Source organism: Callithrix jacchus, chromosome 14 (assembly GCF_049354715.1).
Source record: "Callithrix jacchus isolate 240 chromosome 14, calJac240_pri, whole genome shotgun sequence".
NCBI classification, from domain to species: Eukaryota; Metazoa; Chordata; class Mammalia; order Primates; family Cebidae; genus Callithrix; species Callithrix jacchus.
Genome location: NC_133515.1, coordinates 89,471,413 through 89,492,813, shown reverse-complemented (window position 1 = coordinate 89,492,813; position 21,401 = coordinate 89,471,413). Strand labels below are relative to the sequence as shown.

The window sequence follows — 21,401 nt, the reverse complement described above, 5'->3', positions numbered from 1 at the left end:
TCTAGGTTTTACAATTAAGAAGAAAATCAGGATTTAAAAAAATTCCCTTTAGGTTCTTTAGGGTTTGAAGCAGTACAAAGACCGAGGTTGAAGTTACTCTTCAGGAAAACCCACTATCTAGCCACACCCCATCTCCAAGTTGATCATTCTGGCTCTTTTCCTGGTTTCACTTGTTCTTCCTGTCACAAGATCTCCTTCCAGGGAATGAATCTCTTTTTAGGTTAAGGCAGAAAGTCACATGGAAGTACAGTATACAATCTCCATGAAAAAACAAAACAAAACAAACAAAACAAAACAAAAAACCCTCAAAATCCCAATCTATTGCTAAAGGTTACCAAGTATTAGGAAAACCGAGGACATTCATCCTCCTGGTTCCTGGACAGAGTTGAGGCTACATTACATAATGGAATACACCAAATTCTTCTTTGAAAAGCGCTAGAGTTCTGCTGAAGCCCTTTTTAATTCAAGTTGTGACTTAAGAGAAAAAAGAAGAAGAAAAAGCCAGTTACATTAGAAAAGGACATGAAAGTAATTTTATCCATTATGGAAAAAAACTGGGATGCAACAATTCCAAATGAAGACATACAGTTACTTATCATCTATAAGATGAAAATCATGTTTTAAGAAAAAATCCCTTTAGCTCCTTTTGGGTTTGAACAGTGACAGGAAAGCTGCATTATTTACCCAGCTGTATTTGAAAGGGTTAGTTTAACAAAACACTAACTTACTGACCTAAATTAGAAGACAGGGATTGCTGTTGGCCTGCTTCTAATTTAGATGTTACAGATTTCTCGAAATTTCTATAAACTTCTTCAGCTATTCCAACGATAGTTCTCAAAAAGGTGCATTTTATTAATAATGGCTACCCATTTCCACACTTTTTCGTCTAGGGACCTTCTTTCCTTTCTTCATGTGTTTGCCACTATTGTGTCCAGTGTCTCAATTAAATTTTTAACATATCATGGGAAAAAGGTTAGCATTTATTACTCCTTGAGCCCAGAACTTGAAATATGCTGTATGGTCACTACTTTAGGAAAACCTTTCTGCAATTTACACGACTATTTTCACTTACCTTTGTATAACCAGCATTTTAATAGTGCTTAGTGCACAGTAGGTGCTTTATAAATATTTGAATTAGTAAATAACATGATTTGTACATAAAAAATTAGACTTCTAAAGACCAGTTGAGGTCAGGTAGTCTCAGAAGCAAGGAACACAGGTTTCTATGACTGTGAAGTAAATAAAGGGTAGCTGGGGGTCCAAGTTGAAGCTGTCTTGTCTTCTGGTATATTGTTCTTTCTCCCTCAGCTGCAGACCAACTCTACTTGCAGGTACCCAGGTCATCACCCGAATATAAATTTATCTTCCCATGAGGTAGGAGGCCCATCTAAATAATGATAAATATGTACCAGCAATGGGGAGTCAATCTTTGTAAATGGTCATTATGGATTAGTTTGTACACATTTAAATATTTTACCTTCATTCTTATATATGGAAATTATGAAGATGTGTTCCTGAGACTTAAGTTTCCTTTAGAAACAGTACGTGCTATTTTCAGCTAAGATCTAGACTGCTGTTCTCTTGGAAGGCTGAATTATCCTCAACGTCTCGGGACAACCCAGATATTTGACATTTCAATATTGAAAAAATAAAAATTATCTTTTAAAAAGCCAATGTAAAGAAAACAGAAAAACCCAATGTATCCTTAACTTCCAAAATATACTTTTTTCTTTTTTCAGTGAAAATAACCACAACTGGGCAATTATGGGAACTAGTGAACTACAATAAAAAGTCAGTCTCATGGGTCATCAAGATACATTCTTGAAAATCTGACCTTAATAATTTTTCTTTCAGGTCATCAATGATTCAATATATTATTCATTTGTTAAAAACTGGGCTATATACCTTTCTTTACAAAGACCATGTAGGCACCATTCTGCTCCTATCATATCCTAAAATCAGGTATTTACTTTGTAGCCACAAATTAGTTCTCGTGAATTAGACAGGAATCTCGGCATGGCATACAATTAACCTCTCCTAACAACTGGCTCAGTTCTCATTTCCATAGCTACCCTTTCTGACACAAGGGAGTTCAAAATTCAAGTGTCACATGCTGAAATAGAACCTAATCAAGGCACAGGTGGTTCTCTTCACACAATTCTCCTGGCTCTTTAAACTCTCCAGATTAGACAGGCAGGAAGGACGTGACTGGCTATGAAATTTGCTTCTGAGAGAACTGAGAAATGGAAAAAAAAATTTTTTTTCTATCATCTTCAAGAGAGTATTTCTTCATACTCCCCTAAGGCCTGGAAGGTGGTGGCAGTATATCTCTGCTAAGAATTATTAACCACTGTGGAGAAAGGAAAATCTATTTTTTCCCCTGAGATATTTCCTTACCAGTCTTTGATTTAGAAGCAAACAATGGGCACATTAAGAAAGAGGCTGCACCACGTTTCTTCACTCTTCCAGTAAGTTAGGTAGTCAGGAGACAAAACAGATTAAGGGAGAAAACATGGATACAGACAGATGAGGAAAATTTAATCAGTTTTACTTAAATTCTGAAACAAATACACTATCCTGATTTATCACCAAGTTCCTCATTTTACTCTCGTCCATACGATCTGTGGGAACCATCCCATAGTAGTATAAGGCAACAACTGAGGCCCTTCCCCACACCACTCTCAGATGTACGTCAAACCTTAAAATTCACCAAAAACTCCAAGGTTTTTATTTTCACTTTTAATGATCTTTACTTAATAATAAAATGAAAAATAAGAATATAGGAATACATACAATCTATATACATATATTTATTGCAAATACTTAAAATTCTTATGTAAAATGGTTTTCTATATTTGTGAAAAAATATGACTTTTTAAATGGTGTTGACACCAACTTCTCTGTACATACCCTCAATTCCAATGTTAACAATTCCTTTAAAAAGGCAAAAGACACAAAAGTTTAGCATTTACCAAACCAGTCTGTACAAACCTTAGAGCCAGAAGGGAAAAAAATAGCTTGTGGTAAATAAGTCAATTTTCTTTTAAAATAAAAAATAAACCCCAAAACTATTCCCCTTATTGCATTTTTCTGAAATAATCTGAGTGTCTTTAGAGTAACTTCCTTTGAAATAATTTGTGCCTTAACAGTGAGGTCCTACATCAAACATACCACATATGAGAAATTCAAAGTCTTCCACTGTCACTTTTTACATAGATATTAAAATATATATTACTTAAAATATATTACTGGAAAGCTATTTTTAAAATTGATCTTTAATAGTTGTATCAAATGTAAAGCATTAAAAAAAATAAAGTAACCAAGAATCTACGAAGCTATTGCTTCAACTTTAGGAAATGTTTTACCTACTGTTCTCTTTCAATAGGTTTGTAGGTATTGAAACATGGTAGAAAAGGTCCCTGCCTATCATCATGTTTCTCAGAGTCTCTTTGGACTATTCTATAAATTGAGCTGAAACTACCCTTGGCCAAGTTACTTACTTAGCACACTGTTGGAATGAGACTGGGAGACTTTTCACTCCTTGCTATCATGTGAAACCTCTAAGTCAAAGAGAAAACACTCTGGCACTGCTCATTGATTGACAGTGAATTCTAGAAATAAATAGCAGTGTAATGACCAGAGAAGCCCCCCACCCCCCACCCCCTTACAGCAAATCACTTCACCAGAGAGTTAGTTATGGCTCTCTAAGATGGAGAAAGGCAATAATAATCAACAGAATGTTAACTGTCAGGTCATTAATATGTATGACTTTGCACCTTCACCTGGAAGGCAATGAGGTCTTCCTTTGGCTATTTAAATCTGAGATAAGATCTAAAACATGTACATCTGTATGCCTTCACAGCTCAATAGATATGCTCTCTCCACCCCAAGAAAAGTTTCCCACTTGCCAGCTCTTAGAAATGTTACATGAAATACCACAGATAGCTTCAGTATCTTGAGCACAGGGGTTAAGGAACAGAAGCAGGACAAACAACTCCAGGTTATTTGGCTTTACTTTCTGTTTAATAGGATGGAAAATTCTAATCAATCAAAATTAATTTAAGATTCAGGGAGACTTCTTTACTAGACAACTTAGAATCTTTATAAACAAGACTGAGGCTATATTAATAATGCTATCTCCTGAGGTGACCTGCAGTGGAGGGTATCTGAAGGCTGGAGAAGGATACACGAAAGGCGGATGCATCAGGCATAATGCCCGACTAGTCACTGGAAATAATGCCAGGTCATACCCTAAGAATAAGCTCAGCATTTATTAAAACTCTTCAGATTGAGCTGAAAGGTAAAACAATTCAAAAACTAAGGTAAAGATTACTTTAAAGGTGCTGTTAGAGTACCATACTAATAATTCGAAGGTTTTCTTGTTTCTACTGCTTCATTTTCTAAAAGGTCAGATTGTAATGTTTTTTTCTGTTCAGCTTATAAGATTAATGGCTTTCCACTTGAAACCTGTGTTGAAACAAACTGGTAAATAGATTGGTATTCAATTTTACTACTCACCTAAGAGAATTTAACTGTTCTCTCATCTGGTCAAGATTGAGGCAGTGTTATCTAGTTGGCAATATCTGTTTTAGGAGTATTCCTAAATGCAAATATTTAGCTGAGTATTACTTGTTAAGATAATCTGGTGAACAGCAATGTTTAGGACCTATCTATAATAGCCTGGGTCAAGATGAAGAGGCACAATATGGTTTGCTTTCTAAACGAACTTAAAAATCCCTGATATCTTTTCTCCTTTCCTGGTTATAGTCTGCTCATCCTCAAGTTAAGGGAACCACAGAGAAAAACCTTTCCGATAGGAAAGGAGTAAAGCAGAAAAATCACTTTCATCAACCCAAATTGGTAACTGACATTTAGCATGCAGTCAATTCTGAAACTCTCAACCTCTTCCAGCATGCAGACCAGCCCTCAGCCCTGGGACTATGGTGGAGTGAAGGGGTGGGTGGGGCAGGGAGAGTTCTACTCAGCAACAGGTCTCTTTAAACCCTTCTTGGATTGCCTAAGGTACTGAATGTTTGGGAGCACCATGATTTGTTTCCTACTGATTCTTGGCTTGAAAATATATTCTTTATCCCTGATCCTTGCAGTCTTTTTTATCTCTTAGCAGTGTGTGTGGTGGAAGAAAGGGGGAAAGACGGAAGAACATACTGTCCTGACTGAAGCTGGAACACAGATATTAATCCTGTATTGGCTTTGGGCCACAAAAAAGCCAGAAGTGAAAAGTGAAAAACAGTGAGTTTCTTATGGGGCAGAGTAGGGACTGTGGGAAAGCATTAAAGAGTGTGTGATATTGGGGTGGGGTGAGCAGGGGTGGGTAGTAGAATGGGGGCAAAACAGAGATTGCGTGTTTTCTCCTAATTTGGAATGTGACTTAACAGGTTTAAACTGTTTTGCATTTTGTAAATATCACATCCCGAATATGAATGACAAATACAACTGTACTATGTTGCACTAACATTTGTACTTTACACATTCCAAATTAGGAGACTTGAAATCAACATGCAAATGATGCAAACGGACACTCGCCCATTTAATACAAAATTCTGGTAAACTGAAGGTTTATTTTACTGTTCCTTAACCATGTTCTAAATATTATGTACTCACAAATTCTTCAGTCACTATAGAAGGATTAAAAAAAAAAAAAGGAAAAAGAAACAAAAACAAATAACAAAAAAACTTTGGGGCAAAGAAATTTTTCTTCCTTTCCAGATGTTCCCTTAGCCATTCACTAAGGCCCCTTTACATTAGAAATTTCTAGTGCTCAGACAGCAGTAATCCAAACAGGGGACATATTTTCTAAAACAGGAAAAGTGTCTTGTACTATGTATGTGCACATACACGTTTGTGTAAAGTAAGATATAAGATTATGTGATCACGTGCAGATGCCTGGGAGGTCTAACAGGTTGAACAGAATGAACAAATGTGGCATTGGTGAGCTTTTCTACTTGTAACAGCTGACTACAGAGCACTAGGTTCATAGGTTGGGAGAGAAGAGGAAAAGAGAGGCTACCTCGTTCTAGTGTCAGAATTGTTCTCCAAAGTTCTTTAAATTCAATTGAACAGTTTCTGTGGTTTCACTCCCCTTGCTCAACAAGATGTAGGTCAGGTCACCCAATCAATAACACTTCCCTGGTCATTTTATATGAGTACTTAAAAAGAGTAAATGAGTAAGTGCAGGACAGAATGTTTTTGCTGGAATTGTTGCACTGCACAGCCTATAACGATACAGGGGGTCCCAGAGAGGTACTCCCTTCATAGACTACATTCACTGTCTCGGGGCAGGGGGTGCAATTAGGGAGCAGCGGGGATCCACAAATTCCAAGCAGAGTGCTTGGCAACAGTACTAGTCCATGGAAGTCAAGAACCAAGTTAGGGCTTTGAGAGTCTGAAACACTACCTGTGAAATGAATACCTTGCCAAAAATTTCAACTTAAGAAGATTCCACCTAAGGTAAAGGGACTAAGCCCTGAATCCAAGTCCTGCAAAGGCTGAATAATCTAGGAATAACCCGAGGCCAGACTGTCCAGATACAATCAGTGTGAATGGTCATTCATTCACTTTCCTTTTCCTAGCTTCCTAGGAAATGTCAGAAGGGAGACAGCTTCCTTTCACCATGCTGGCATTAAACTTTTCTCAGAGTCACAAGTAGTAGAACATAAATCTGAATTCAAAGTAATACATTATTACTTAAACACGTGGAAAATAATGTTAAACAAAATGTGACATATTTACATGATTTTTTTTAAGTGCAAACTTGTCACAAATTCACAAAGTCTTGCTTGACTCAGACTTACTATACAAGGTGCTCTTCCTCTATAACGTACTTTGTATTCCTGATTAAGTAACATTTGTCTCTGAAGACAACTGAAACCTACTTGTTTATTTCTGTGATTCCAAAAGGACACAAAAAAAACCAAAACCGAAAAAAAACACAAAAAAACCCAACTGGTCAACCCTTCCCTTCCCCCTCCTTTACAGCGTGTCTCCTTCTAGTCTCCTTACCGAACAACAAGGCAGGAGACGCACAGTTTGGAGGGGCCAATGCAATCATCATGGCAGAAAGCTCCACACCCTTTGCACATGATCATGGCTTTCAAGCGGCAGTAACATTTCGAAGGCGTGCCCTCTATGCTGTTCTCTTCAGGGAAGGCCTTAACAGGAATGGTCTGGCCATGGCTGCTGGGATTCATAGCTTGGCTAGCAGGGATCGTAGTGACAGTCACTGAAAATGACATGACATCACCTACATTGCTAGATACCTGGCTACCTGGTACAGCAGAGTTATGGTCCATGTCAGATGAGGTGGAGACATTGATCATGCCTCTGTAGCTTGGCCCTATCTGGGTGGGGCTTCCATACAACTTCGGGGTTTGCAGGGGTGGGAGGAGTAGAGGCTGGTGGGTGGGGCTGTCTGCAGGCAGAGGAAGAACAGTAGAATTGAAAAGCTCTGGGCTGCTACACATTGTCTTACCTCTTACTGCACGAGCCATCTGCTTCTGTGCTGCCTGAATTAGATCTCTGGCTAGGGTCTTTTCATCAAATGTTTGACCTCTAGTGAACAGGTAATTCTCCTTACTTAAAGTGGTTTGCTCATTCACTGCTATTTCAGCCTTCACATTCTTGCTAGCTAAGCAATCACTGGTAGATAGAGTCTCCCTGCTGTGGGGTGCTGAACTTGCATCACCTTTGCCAGTACTCTGGGAAACGTGGGGCTCCTCTTTCCCCATGACAGATTCCTGCTCATCACCGGTACTTTCCTCCTCAGTGTCATCTTCTTTGCTGCTGCTACTCTCTCCTGTTGCATTTTTACAGTCTGTATATCCCATTTTCAAGGCTTCAGTGGGGCTGCTTAGACAAAATCGGTCTTCAGGGTTTACAGAATGGGTCCTCCTAAAGCTCTCTGAGCCCCGGCCATAGGTAGAAATATTCAGTAAGTAGTGCCCTGCCATTGCAGGTTTGGATGTCCTTCTGCCAGCAAAACCCAGCATGAGCCTCTGGCTTGTGGAGATGTCTTCCAGCTGGAAACCTGAGTGAGCAAAGTTGAACTGCGAGGGTGGTACAACTGAGAGAAGATTCTGCCTCCGAACCCTCTGAATGAGAGTCTGAAGGATCTGATCTTGGGTTGCTTTACTTAGTCCTTCTTGGTACTGGTGTGTGTCAATGCTAGAGTCCCTCAGCTCCTTTGCTGAAAAGAGCTGAAGGGGTCTTGGAACCTGGGGGAGCTGCTTACTTTGCAAAGTTTTGCCCTGCTGCTGCTGCTGTATAACTGGATGGGACTGTCTCTCATTAACTTCCTCTCTGGAGCTATTTTCTGTTGTGTTGGTACCTATGAGTGCTCCAATCCCCCTTTCCTCTTTCATAGTCAGTGGAACCGTTTTCATTTCAACTTTGGTGAGAGGTTTAGGCAGAATTTGCTCCATGGGAACATCTTTGCCTTGAAGCAGCTGAGTCACTAAAGGATTATTAGCAGGGATACTCGAGGTTGGTCTTAAAGTGGGTCCATTCATGTTTAAAGAAGTTCCTGGGGTTTTAAGGCTAGAGGCTGCTGGCAAAGTGCTCGAGGGTGGAGCTGATCCAGCAGGTCCTGTAGTTGCACTGACCTGGGGTATAGGAAGCTTTTCTAAAGTGGCTGTGGTCAACAAAGATGTTAAAGGGGAGGGAGTTACAGCCACTGGCACACTAGCATCTGCCTTTGATGAAGCTGAAAGGTTAGGTGCATTCTTACTGGGACCTGCTTTGAGCTCAACTATGCCATCAGCTGCAAAATGAACAGGTGAGGCACCTGAGATTAGAGCAAGACCTGTTGGAGGAGAAGGTGCTTTCTCCTGTCTGCAACTACTGGGCCCCTGTGGATGGCTGCGAGAGGCCACTGTGGCTATTGCCCTGGTGGGGTTCAGTTTTTCATTATCCAATTTCTCTATGTGGGCTGGTGATGGGACACTTGTGCATGCTCCACTGATGGCAGGTGTTGGAGGCACTGGGGGGGTTTGCTGTAGTTGTGCTCCAGAGACACTAAGAGGCTGTGCCTGGCCTGGGGTGGTCTTGGTCTCAGACTGGGGCTGAGTCTCTGGACCACAGGGTAAAAGCTCTCTCGTACCTCCCCTGCTTCCAGTTCCTGCCAGTTCCAGTGTGGGGCCCTTTCCAGTTTCACTGACTCTGTCTGAGGCTGGACTGCCTCCTCTAGCAGTCTGCCCTTCACCACCTTCTCCTGGACCTTGTCCACCCCCTGGGCCAGGTCCTGGAATGGTCCCTCTAACTGAGGCAGCTGCGGCAGCTGCAGCGGCAGCTGCAGCTGCTGCCCTCTGTGCTTTGACCAGTTGGGCTTTTGCTTTGATGTCTGCAAGAGTTCTGGCTCCTGTTCTGTTAGGACTAGTGATGGAGACTGGAAAACGAGCCCTGGGAGAGACCTGCGATGGATGAAACGGCATTGGGGAGATTCTGGAGACCGGGATCTGAAAAAAGTAGAGGGGGAAAAACAACAGAGCTTAGTTTTCATTTATAAGAATAACAAAACTGCATTAGCCCTCATATTTGAAAAACAGACGAACACTACAGTACCTGTGACAAACATAGGAGGTCTATGGCTGAGAGGTCAAACCTTGGAGACAGCAACACCAGTTTGTCTCTAGGGTCCTTACATCCACTTTTTCTATTGGTGCCAAAGATGACTGCTTCTGCTCTCACCCTAAATCCCCATGCCTGTTTCCCACCTCAACTTCCTCATAATGTTATTTTTACAAGTGCTCATTATGACACAAAGCTTCCTATGGTCTTTGCGTTTTTAAAAAGTGTGTCTATGTTTGAGAAAGAAGAGAAAAGCAAGCCAGACACCCATAACACTTCTTAGCTTTTTTCTTTTACTTCTTAGCTTTACTACCAAGGTCCAGGGGAAAATACTTGCTCTTCTCTGTTCTACACATATACACACACGCACACAGAGTTGGGCTGGATTATCTCAATTTACACAGGCTTCTAGATAGCACTGGAAGGAAGACAATGTGTGATCTACAGGAGGCCCCATAATGCCCCCACACACAAGGGAGTATGTACATAATGTTTACCAGCCATTCTCATCTCTGGCTGGTATTATATTTACTTGAGCAACATTTTAAAAATATACATACTCTGGGTCCTATCCCAAAATATACAAATTAGAACCCCCAGGACCTTAGGAATTTTTTTTTCTTTTTTTAGACAGGGTCTTGCTCTGTCACCCAGGCAGGAATGCAGTGGTGTGATCTTGGTTCACTGCAACCTCTGCCTCCTGGGTTCAAGTGATTCTTGTGCCTCTGCAACCCGAGTAGCTGGGAATACAGGTGTGTGACACCACCTCTGGCTAATTTTTGTATTTTTAGTAGACATGGGGTTTCGCTATGTTGGCCAGGCTAGTCTGGAACTCCTGACCTCATGTGATCCACCTGCCTTGGCCTCCCAAAGGGCTGGAATTACAGGCATGAGCCATTGCACCCAGCCTGAAAAAGCCTGGCTAACATGGCGAAACCCTGTCTCTACTAAAAATACAAAAATTAGCTGGACGTAGTGACAGGCACCTCTAATCCCATACTTGGGAGACTGAGGCAGGAGAATAGCCTGAACCCGGGAGGTGGAGGCTGCAGTGGGCCGAGATTGTGCCACTGCACTCCAGCCTGGGCAACAGAGGGAGACTACAGCTCAAAAAAAAAAAATGTGTTTCTAAAAAGCCACTGTGAGATTCTGATGTCTGTCATGTTTGAAACCACTGATTTTCTTTTTTTTAAAGGCAGAGTTTTACTCTTGTCACCCAGGCTGGAGTACAGTGGCACAATCTCAGCTCACTGCAATCTCCACCCTCCCGGGTTCAAGCAATTCTCGTGCCTCAGCCTCCCAAGTGGCTGGAATTACAGGCGTCTGTCACCATTCTCAGCTTTTAAAAAAATTTTTAATTTTTAGTAGAGACGCAGGGTTTCACCATGTTAGCCAGGATGGTCTCAAACTCCTGACTTCAAGTGATAGACCCACCTCGGCCTCCCAAAGTGCTGGGACTACGGGAGTGACCCACCTGGCCAAAACCATGATTTTCTTTTTTTTTTTTTGAGACGGAGTTTCGCTCTTGTTACCCAGGCTGGAGTGCAATGGCGCGATCTCGGCTCACTGCAATCTCCGCCTCCTGGGTTCAGGCAATTCTCCTGCCTCAGCCTCCTGAGTAGAGGGGATTACAGGCACACGCCACTATGCCCAGCTAATTTTTTGTATTTTTAGTAGAGACGGGGTTTCACCGTGTTGACCAGGATGGTCTCGATCTCTTGACCTCATGATCCACCCGCCTTGGCCTCCCAAAGTGCTGGGATTACAGGCTTGAGCCACCGTGCCCGGCCGAAACCATGATTTTCATACCATAAACTCATCAGTCTGAAACAAATCTGCCTCCTGTCCTGAATAATACTTTGATAATGCATCAAAATGTGGACCCTTCTAGTAACTGGTTGAATTTAAAAGAGCAAACAACTGTTAAGATGTTCTAAAAGCATTTAATTAAAATAAATCAACCCACTACACTCTAAGAAAATGCATGTCATTTTTCTTAATGTTCTTAATAATAATAAAGTCACTAAACATGTTTAATGATTTGCAATACTCATTTCTCCAAAGATCGGTAGTCCTGAAAAACTGATTCTCTCTAATTCAGAAGTGAGAGCCATGGGACTTCATAGCAGGCATCACAAAGTATCTATTTTCCATCAGGAAATGGATTTCATCTCTCTAAGAGATACATCTATTTTACATCCAATTCTAACAAGCCTAGATAGTATGTTTACTCAGCACATAGTATTTTAGAGGCTGTCCACAGTAAGAAAGAAGCAGTTACTGTCCTTTATTTATATCATATGAAAGAAACTGCAGGGGGAAAAAATGGGAAAAAAACTAGATAAAACTAAAGAAGTAAATACAAGAAAGGTGTTTAGAAGAATTTATTTAGGGACAAACAACTTTATAAAAGAATATTCTTGAGAGTAACACTATACCTAGCATAATACATGATATCTATCATCATGACACAATCATTAATAACATGTTGAAATCAAGTAAGAACAACCATTAAAAGTGGTTAAAATTAAAGGTTTCAATAACTAAAAATAAGTTTCAGTTACTTATGTAAATAGCCCTATTACCTGATTATGCAGAATAAATCATACTTCTTTTTAAGTGCAAAACCACTCAAAGTTGTCCAGGCACTGATAACAATTTAATTTACCAAGAAGCTCTACCCTGAGAGAGCAGAGAGATTCAACCCTTTTCTTTTTAAGTGTACAGTCATCCCTTGGTATCCATGGGGGATTGGTTCCAGGACCCTGGAGGATATCCAAATCTGAAGATACTTAAGTTCTTTATATAAAATGGCATACATAGTATTGGCAGATAACTTACACATATCCTCCCATATACTTTCAGTCATCTCTAGATTACTTATAATAACTAACACAATGTAAATGCTATATAAATGGTTATACTGTATTTTTACATTTGTATTTCATTTTCTTTTCTTTCTTTTTTTTTTTTTGGAGACGGAGTTTTGCTCTTGTTACCCAGGCTGGAGTGCAATGGCGCGATCTCGGCAAACCGCAACCTCCGCCTTCTGGGTTCAGGCAATTCTCCTGCCTCAGCCTCCTGAGTAGCTGGGATTATAGGCACGCGCCATCATGCCCAGCTAATTTTTTGTGTTTTTAGTAGAGACGGGGTTTCACCATGTTGACCAGGATGGTCTCCATCTCTTGACCTCGTGATCCACCTGCCCTGGTCTCCCAAAGTGCTGGGATTACAGGCTTGAGCCACCGCACCTGGCCTAATTTTCTTTTCTAAATATTTCCAATAGGTGGTGGTTGAAAATATTGTACTAACATTGAGGATGCGGAACTTGATGATACAGAGGGCTTACTGTATATGGAATGTAAAACATATAATGTGCATGTATATGTATACAATTTTTTTTTTTTTTTCTGAGACAGAGTCTTGCTCTGTCGCCCAGGCTGGAGTACAGTGGTGTGATCTCAGCTCACAGCAACCTCTGCCTCCCGGGTTCAAGCATTTCTCCTGCCTCAGCCTCCTGAGTAGCTGGGAAACAGGCACACACCACTATGCCCAGCTAATTTTTGTATTTTTAGTAGAGATGGGATTTCACCATGTTGGTCAGGCTGGACTTGAACTCCTGACCTCGTGATCCATCCTCCTCCACCTCCCAAAGTGCTGGGATTACAGGCGTGAGCCACTGTGCCCAGCCATATAATTTTTATATACATATGTGTGTAACTAAGTTATAACATTTATGCCACATTGTAAATTTTGTTTAAAAGGTTTTGTTCCATTATAAATTACATTAAGCTTTGTCTAAGAAAGCAGTATTTGAGATAAGGACTAAGCAAAGAGGTTCTGGAGAAGTCGTTTTTGAGGGAAACAAGAAAGAGAAAAGAAAAGAATGGAAAAAAATAAAATTATATTAATTTGGTCATGGTGGATTAAGGTTTCTGTGTAGTCTCTCTGGACTAGCAGAAAGCAGACAAAATATAATGTAACCCAGTCTGTTTATAGGTAAAGAAATAGAAATGATGGGTCTTGGCAATATTTATAGCAAAACCTAAACAGTTACTCAGCTCTCAGGTCTGGAGATAAGCTGTGAATGACATTTATTAAAGAAAAGTTTCTAATATCTTTATAAGAAAGAATAGTAAAAGTGACTGTAACAAAAATCAGAATCTCTGGCAATACATGACAGTGTATGTTAATGGTTAAAAAAAAAAAATAGATTCTTTTTTTTATTTTTTGAGATGGAGCTTGCTCTGTTCACCAGTAATCCCAGCACTAAGAATCTAAGAAGTCCTGTGGAGGCAGTAAGAATCTAAGAGTTCCTGTGGAGAAGTTCTATAAAGGCTGAGAATTATAACTGAGTTTTTGAGAGTCCGTTTAAATTCTACTTGGTCTAAATCTAAAATTCTGAGACCAGGTACCTCTGAGCTTAAGTAGTGAGCATGGGGGTGGTTTACATTAGATGCCCAGGTACCTTCCTTATTCAAACATCAGGAAAGACCTATAAGGAGGACTGCAGTTCTGAATGTCTGTTTATTATTTTATTTCTGTAAGACCATAGTTACATGCTTATCAAATACATCCAACTGCTTCTGCATTAAGAACTACCACACGTTACTTGAAATTTAGTAGTTATGACCAAAAACAGAGGGTTCAGATCATCTCTCCTTTTCAATTCTTCCCACTCTCTTACCTTGAGAGGTGGTACTTTTCGCACCTGGACCCTGTCCCCTCTGTTGAGAAAGGGCTGTGGTGAGACCTGAAATGGCTGCTGGTGCTGGCGATTCTCAGTGACACGTGGCCTCTTCTCCCAGCTCACAAGGACCTCTTCTTGGGTGAGGGAAGACTTCCTCTTGAGGCTTTCTGGGCTCTGATCAACAGGAGTTGCTAGAGGTTCTTTCATAGTGGTCTTCTGTGGACTTGCTTCTGCTATGGGCTTCATTACTGCTTTTTCTACCCCAGGACTCTTGGGTTTGCTTGGCGATATAACTAAAGATTCTTGGCTTTCACTTCTGTTATAATTAGAAGCTGTGGTGAGATGATTCTTCTCAGATTCCTGTTCAGCAGAGGTGACTGGCTTCTGCTCCAAGAGATCCTCATCCTTTGGGCACTTGATGGGAAGAACGCTGCTAAGCTCATGTATATTGAGAGCTGAGGAAAGCATGGGCTCTGTGGATGTAGAGAAGTTTGGCGGCACTTCATCTTGGCTTTCACACTCTTCTTTACTGCCTGGTGATGACATAAGCAATGCTTCTTCTTTACACTCTGACTGGGGGACTACTGGAACTATCCTGACAAGAGAGGCCTCTGATACAGGCATGGATTTTGGTTGTTCAGCTGGGGTTTTCTTTACTTTGGGATCGCTGGGAGAAGCTGTCAATTTCTTAGAATCTTCAAGGCTCAGGCCAGAACTAAAAAGGGGGAAAAAAGATATTCTAGTTGAAATGTAGAAAAATCAGCTTATAGAACTTTTTTGAGACAGGATCTCGCTTCATTGTCCAGGCTGGAGTGCAATGGCATAATCTCGGCTCACTGCAACCTCTGCCTCCCAGGTTTAAGTGATTCTCCCACATGAACCTTGGTCTACAGGTACACACCACTACACCCAGCTCATTTTTTGGTATTTTTTTTGTAAGATGGGGTTTTGCCAGGTTGCCCAAGTTGGTCTCAAATTGCTGGGCTCAAGTGATCCATCCACCTTGGTCTCCCAAAGCACTGGGATTACAGGTGTGAGTGAGTCACTGTGCCTGGCCAAAACTTATGGAACTATTTTTTTTTTTTTTTTTGAGACGGAGTCTCGCTCTGTCACCAAGGTAAAGTGCAGTGGCGGGATCTCTGCTCACTGCAAACTTTGCCTCCTGGGTTCAAGTGATTCTTCTGCCTCAGCCTCCAGAGTAGCTGGGACTACAGGTGCAAGCCACCACACCCAGCTAATTTTTGTATTTTTAGTAGAGACGGGATTTTACCATGTTGGCCAGGATGGTCTTGATCTCTTGACCTCATGATCCACCCACCTTGGCCTCCCAAAGTGCTAGGATTACAGGCATGAGCCACAGTGCCAGGCTGCTTATGGAATTCTTAACCTCAATAGGAATCTTTCCTAAATGATTGTGAAGGCGATAGATAAACACTAGTTGGAGACAAGGAAGAGGAGCGCTTAGTTCTCAAGTTGTGGTTATGGGTCTCCTTAAGGGCTGCCACTGGTGTCCAGAAGGAAGGAAGGGAGACTAACAAGTAGGAGTCTAGGTGTTCAATCCTATTCCAAACGAAACGTTTCCATTACTATCTATTTAAATGTCTCATTATAATTTCGTTGTTGGACCTTTTGTTGGGGGAAAAAACTGATTTAGGCTACAGCCCCTTTTAAACAGAATTCATCTCTTGATTCAGCTATGTACATCTCCCAGCGTGCCTTTTAAAGAGGAGAGGCTGTTTAATTACAGGTTAGTTCTAATAGTCCACGTTACAGAATTCCTAAGATTCCTTGGTGATTCCTGATAGCTACATTTTGGGATAATTAGCTACTATAAAGAGTGGACAGAACCTCAGTATTCTGACCGGGTGCAGTGGCCTATGTCTGTAATCCCAGTACTTTGGGGGCCGAGGAGGGCAGATTAACTAAGGTCAGGAGTTCTAGACCAGCCTGGCTAACGTGGTGAAACCTCATCTCTACTAAAAATACAAAATTTGCCAGGCATGGTGGTGCACGCTTATAATCCCAGCTACTTGGGAGGCTGAGGCAGGAGAATTGCTTGAACCTGGGAGGCAGAGGTTACAGTGAGCCTAAGATCGTACTATTGCACTCCAGCCTGGGCAACAACAGGGAAACTCTGTTTCAAAAAAAAAACGAACTTCAGTATTCTTCTGTCTTATAAAGTAACCAAAGAAAAGCCAATCTTTGCAAAGAATGGAACTCTTAATTCAAGATTTTTAAAAAAATTTATTTTTAAAGAAACCATCTCACCTACAATGACAGTTCTAAGGATAATGGATTATGAGAAATCTAATTCTGTGAACCTGTGATTTATAATAAGAAAAAAACTTCCTAAAGAAGAATCAGTGAGACAAAAAAACCAGAAGGAAACTAGGGCCTAGATTTTCTGTTAAGGTAATGAGATAAAGCACTACATGACATATATGCAAGAATTAACATTTGGTTTATAGAACCTGTCCTAATATTACCTCTGCCCATAGTAGCTTTCAAAGAATTGTTCTTTCCATGGCTCCACTTTTTTCTCCTTCTCAATCTCTTGCCGAATTCTCACCTGCATCTCAGGTGTAAACTCACCTGTAATGTACCCAAAAAAGGATATTCAATAGAAAAATGCTATTTGCAACACACATGTAACTCTTTATAAATCATGAAAGACTAATGCAAGAATCAGAATACTATCATGTGAAAGTAACCAAAACTTCCCAAACCTCCTCACTGTAAAGGAGGACCTAAATGCCACTAGGTGAAATAAAAATGTTTGCACACCACTCCATGTAGCTTTCAGTACTCAGCTGAAGCTGACAGAGCCTTTTCCCTGGGCTTCCCTGTGATACCTTCCTCACGCTCCAAACATCACATTCCATACAGATTTATTTTATTTCTTACTTTGAACTTACAATTTATTTTCCACTAAGAAAAAAAAAAGTGATGTGCTTTCAATAAACTATGCCACTGGACATTTTTACTATTTAAAAGTTCAGTTTCTCCAAGGCAACTTAATTTTAGGCCTTCTACCTCTAACTGCATAAAGAAAAGCTGTGGCCCGACTTAAAAGCATTTGAGATTCCCATAAAAAGGTAGGGAGTTATTCTGGAGTTGTCAGTCTTCTAATTGTTCCAGAAACTGTACCAGGATAATGCTCTAGCAAGAAGGTACTCAACATGTGAAAGACCCAGCTGCTCTGAATATACCATTTATTTGCATATACTACCAACCACCTCAATCCTTCCCACTCCATCAGCAGAGAACAGTGAATGTGCTTGGTAGGCCATCTTCAAACTTGTGGCTCAGATAGGCTGCTCTCTTTTATACTCTAATACCCAGGACATCAAGAAATAAGAGGTAGAAATGGCAGAATTTGAAGTTTAAGACCTCCTGGGGGTGAGAAGAAAGAAAGGAAAAGTATTATTAGAGGACCGTGAATATCACAGTCATGGGAAAAGGATTGGGAAAAAGAGGGATTTAGTTGTCAGAATCCAACCCAGAACTTCTGACGTTGAGTCTACTGTGTATCTGAAAATGAGGAATAAAATGTATTGAACTCTGTTCACATACACACAGTGTTCCAAGTTTTTGTTGCCCATAAAATATAACAGCAGTCACTGCTTGCATGTTAAAAAAAAAAAAACAACACTGATAATAATTGTAGTATCACTGCTGACAGTACCTACTAACAAAAAAAGCGGGGGCTGAGGAGGTAAATCCTTTACCAATTTCTTCTTAAAGAAAGGTATTGGTAACTTGTATGTTTTAACCTTTCTGGGGAAAAAAAAGGGGGGGGAGTCTCTGCCTTAAAAAAACCTATAGGAAAAATAAAGGACCAAAGTAATCAGAGCAAGAGATCCCTTCTACATAGAACTCCCTCTAAAAGAAGAGGATGGGAAAAAGCCAACAATTTCAAGAAACAACCTAGATTAATTTATTAGCTATTCATTTAACTCGAATTGTCAGGGATCTGACAGAAAATAAGCAATGCATAGCATTCCTAATGTGCTCTTTACAAATGTATATATTTTAGAGTCTCTCACACTTGTTTTAGGCTATTCTTTGGCATACGACTTTTCAAGTGCTATTTTTTTTCCATGTATACTGAAAAAGAGATGTAATAAAAATAATTCAGCCAGTGGTTTTACTTATGGCTGCATATTAGAATCGTTGGGGAAAACTTTGAAAAAAGAAAACCAGTAAAGCTGAGACACTAATCCAGAGCAATAAAAACAAAATAATTGACAGTGGTGTTTGTACATCAATATTTTTAAAAACACCATAGGTGTTTTTCAACAGTAGAGGTGAAGAACTACTAGTACTGACAGATACTACACGCAGTGCCCACACAGAGTCAGTCATTAGAAGCATGGCACACATGGCAGACCAGTGATCATAGTCAGTAATTCTAAATCATGATCCATACTTACTAAAATGTCCTGACTGCCAATTAACTGTACATTTCAAATGGCTGAACTTTATGTTATATGAAATATACCTCAACGAAGTGATCTTTTTAAAAAAAGTTCTCACTGATTCCTTTTACTATTAGTTTCATTAAGGCTAGGCAGTGATAAAGAGGTTATTTCATTGCTTAATAAACTGGGATGAAAAGCACCATAAAATGACTAATTCTACACTCTTATTAGGGAGCCTATTAAAATTTCAATTCCTGGGCATTAATGTAGAATTGCTGAATCAGAGTCTTTAGGAACAGGGCCCCAAAATCTGTATTTATATTTTCTTAGAAGACTTTATATCATTAAAGAAACATTTTGCTGGACCCCATCTGGTGTTAACCTGGTTACACAGGCTCCAGATAGAAGTCTAATAATGTGTTTCACAAAGGATAGCTAATTCTATCCTATAGAAATATCTTGTCCTTTACCTTCCAAAACTGCTTAATTACCTGATGAAGAAGAGAGGTGCTCCGAGTGCACACACCACCTGGGAGACACATTAGGTAGAATACTTACCTTCTGAAAGTCTTTCCTTCCAGCCTTGGGCTGCTGAAGTGAAGAACTCATTGTTAAGGGCTGAGCCATTTAACTTCATTAAACCATCTGGACCAACCTAAAGAATAAGCCAAGGAAAGCTTACAAAGAAAGTGAAAGGTATCATGTGGTATTTGACTTCCCTTTCATTTTAGAAAAGAATGTATGTATATTACATTCCTTTCCTATTTACCTTTCCTCACTCCTTTCTCTCCATTCATGTCCATTCCCTAACAATTAAAAATCTACTCACAGAACCACACATATAATGCTGGAACAACTGGCTATTCACCCAGTAGAAAATAAAACTGAATCCCAGATTCAGATTCAAAATAAAAAAGATGAATTAAAAAATCTAAATGTAAATTTTAAGTCAAAAATAGTTTCTTTTGAAGAAAATTAAGAAAATGACTTGGACGTTCTTGAGACTGAGGAACTCTTCTCAACCCACTTAACTTTGTAAGCCTATGTGGGTTGACATCATTTCCCCATGGTTCTACAGAAGAAATTGGTACACTTTCTATAAAGGGAGAGACCACAAATACTTTAACTTTGCAGGCAGTATGGCTTGATTTCAGCTACTGTAGCACAAAAGTAGCTAGGGACACTATGAAAACTAACAGGAGTGGCTTTAAGTCAATAAAACTTTTTAAATTAGGCAGTCAGCTAGAAATTGCCTAGTGGGCTGTAGTTTGCTGACTGCTGATTCATACTCTAGAGAATTAGTACAAGGGTAATGGAGTTCCCTATAAGAGCAGTTAATCCAGCCTCCACTTGAGTATTCCAGTGATAAGCAAGTTACTCCACTATAAGCCAATCTATTCTGCAGTTTAATTCTCCAATTGTAAAAAAGTTATTTTAACCCCCAAATCTGCTTTCTGTATAACTAAGTTTACCTCTTCTATATCATGGGCCTTCAAATATATTGAAAGAGAGGTGTTTTCATCCAAACCTATGTTTTTCTCTGGTCTAAATATTTTTCTACTGCTCATTGCTAGATACTCCACACACTGACGTATGACTTCCAACTTTTCATTCTAGTGACAGTCAGAATTCTTTAACCATTCTAAATTTCATCTGACGATAGTTTGTATTTCACTTAATCGAAATTTCATATTCTCTATACATAAGGACAATACTACTCAGATTAATGTGGGCTCCAACCATATTAACAACTGAAAAAGACTAGCCAAGTAACCTCCTATTAAGAATACCCCTCCAGGATTGCATACTATGGGAAAATAACTAGAAAACCTCCAAGATTCCTTTTAATTCTAAAATTGTATGTGGCAATCCTCCAGACTGAGAGGTTGATAAAGGCTATCAGTCAAAAGATAGTTCTGAGGAAGCAGCATTAGCATTCCATAAACAGGCCCTCAAGTTGGCTCCTGTACTAAAATTCCCAGCCTAACAACCCTGAGTCTTAAAGAAAAAGAAAAAAAAAAAAAAAAAAAAAAAGGTGAGAGCAATCTTCAAGAGGTTCTCTTAAAACTGCTGAAACTTCAGTCTCCCTAACTTGTTCTATCCAAGAACTGGCATCCTCAAAGCTGTAATTTCTCCAAGAAGAGTTAAGGTAGGGAAAGCAGTCACCGAGAAGGACTACTTCTTTGTCCCTACTGCTGTAAGAATACCTCATTTATTTGTACTCTTTGGACAATGGACTCAACTTCTTTGACATGTTCTGATTCACAGCACTATGAAATTGATATCAAGGTAGTTTCCAGAAGAAAGATGATTTTCAGATTTACAAAGATTTAGTTTTAACTTTATAGGTCAATTAGCTAATAACGAATTCTGTAGCTTACTTATTCTCTGTTATCCTCTTACTATGAACAAGAGAGTATAACAGTCTTTTTACTGTAAACTAAGGAAAATCTCTCTCTCATCATTTTAATAAAAATTCTTAGAAGTTGGGGATTGGGGGAAACCTATCACATTACTTAGAACATAGTTCGTATTTGGAAATAATAAATTTTTAAAAAAAATCTCAGAATTGAAGAAAGCTTAAATGAATCATAATTGTTCTATCTTCCTTTTACAGAGGAGGAAACAGAAGATCAGAAGGGGGAGTGACTTGGGACACCGTTTTCATTGATGAAAGCTGAAGTCTCAGACTTTTACTTTATTCCTGA

At 39.8% G+C, this 21,401-nt stretch overlaps 1 protein-coding gene across 2 annotated transcripts in view; it reads right to left on the bottom strand.

Annotated features, from left to right (window-relative positions):
• Positions 1-2,724: 2,724 nt before the first annotated feature.
• The window catches only part of ASXL2 (ASXL transcriptional regulator 2), a 141,206-nt gene continuing 122,529 nt past the window's right edge, over positions 2,725-21,401 (bottom strand). For both annotated transcript variants that reach the window (XM_035272994.3, XM_078349759.1), the window contains 4 exons: positions 19,252-19,348; positions 16,759-16,864; positions 14,270-14,987; positions 2,725-9,470 (listed from right to left, as the gene is read on the bottom strand). In XM_035272994.3, coding sequence (XP_035128885.2) covers positions 7,017-9,470; positions 14,270-14,987; positions 16,759-16,864; positions 19,252-19,348 — 3,375 coding nt within the window. In that variant the 3' untranslated portion in view covers positions 2,725-7,016. The remainder of the gene's footprint in view (positions 9,471-14,269; positions 14,988-16,758; positions 16,865-19,251; positions 19,349-21,401) is intronic.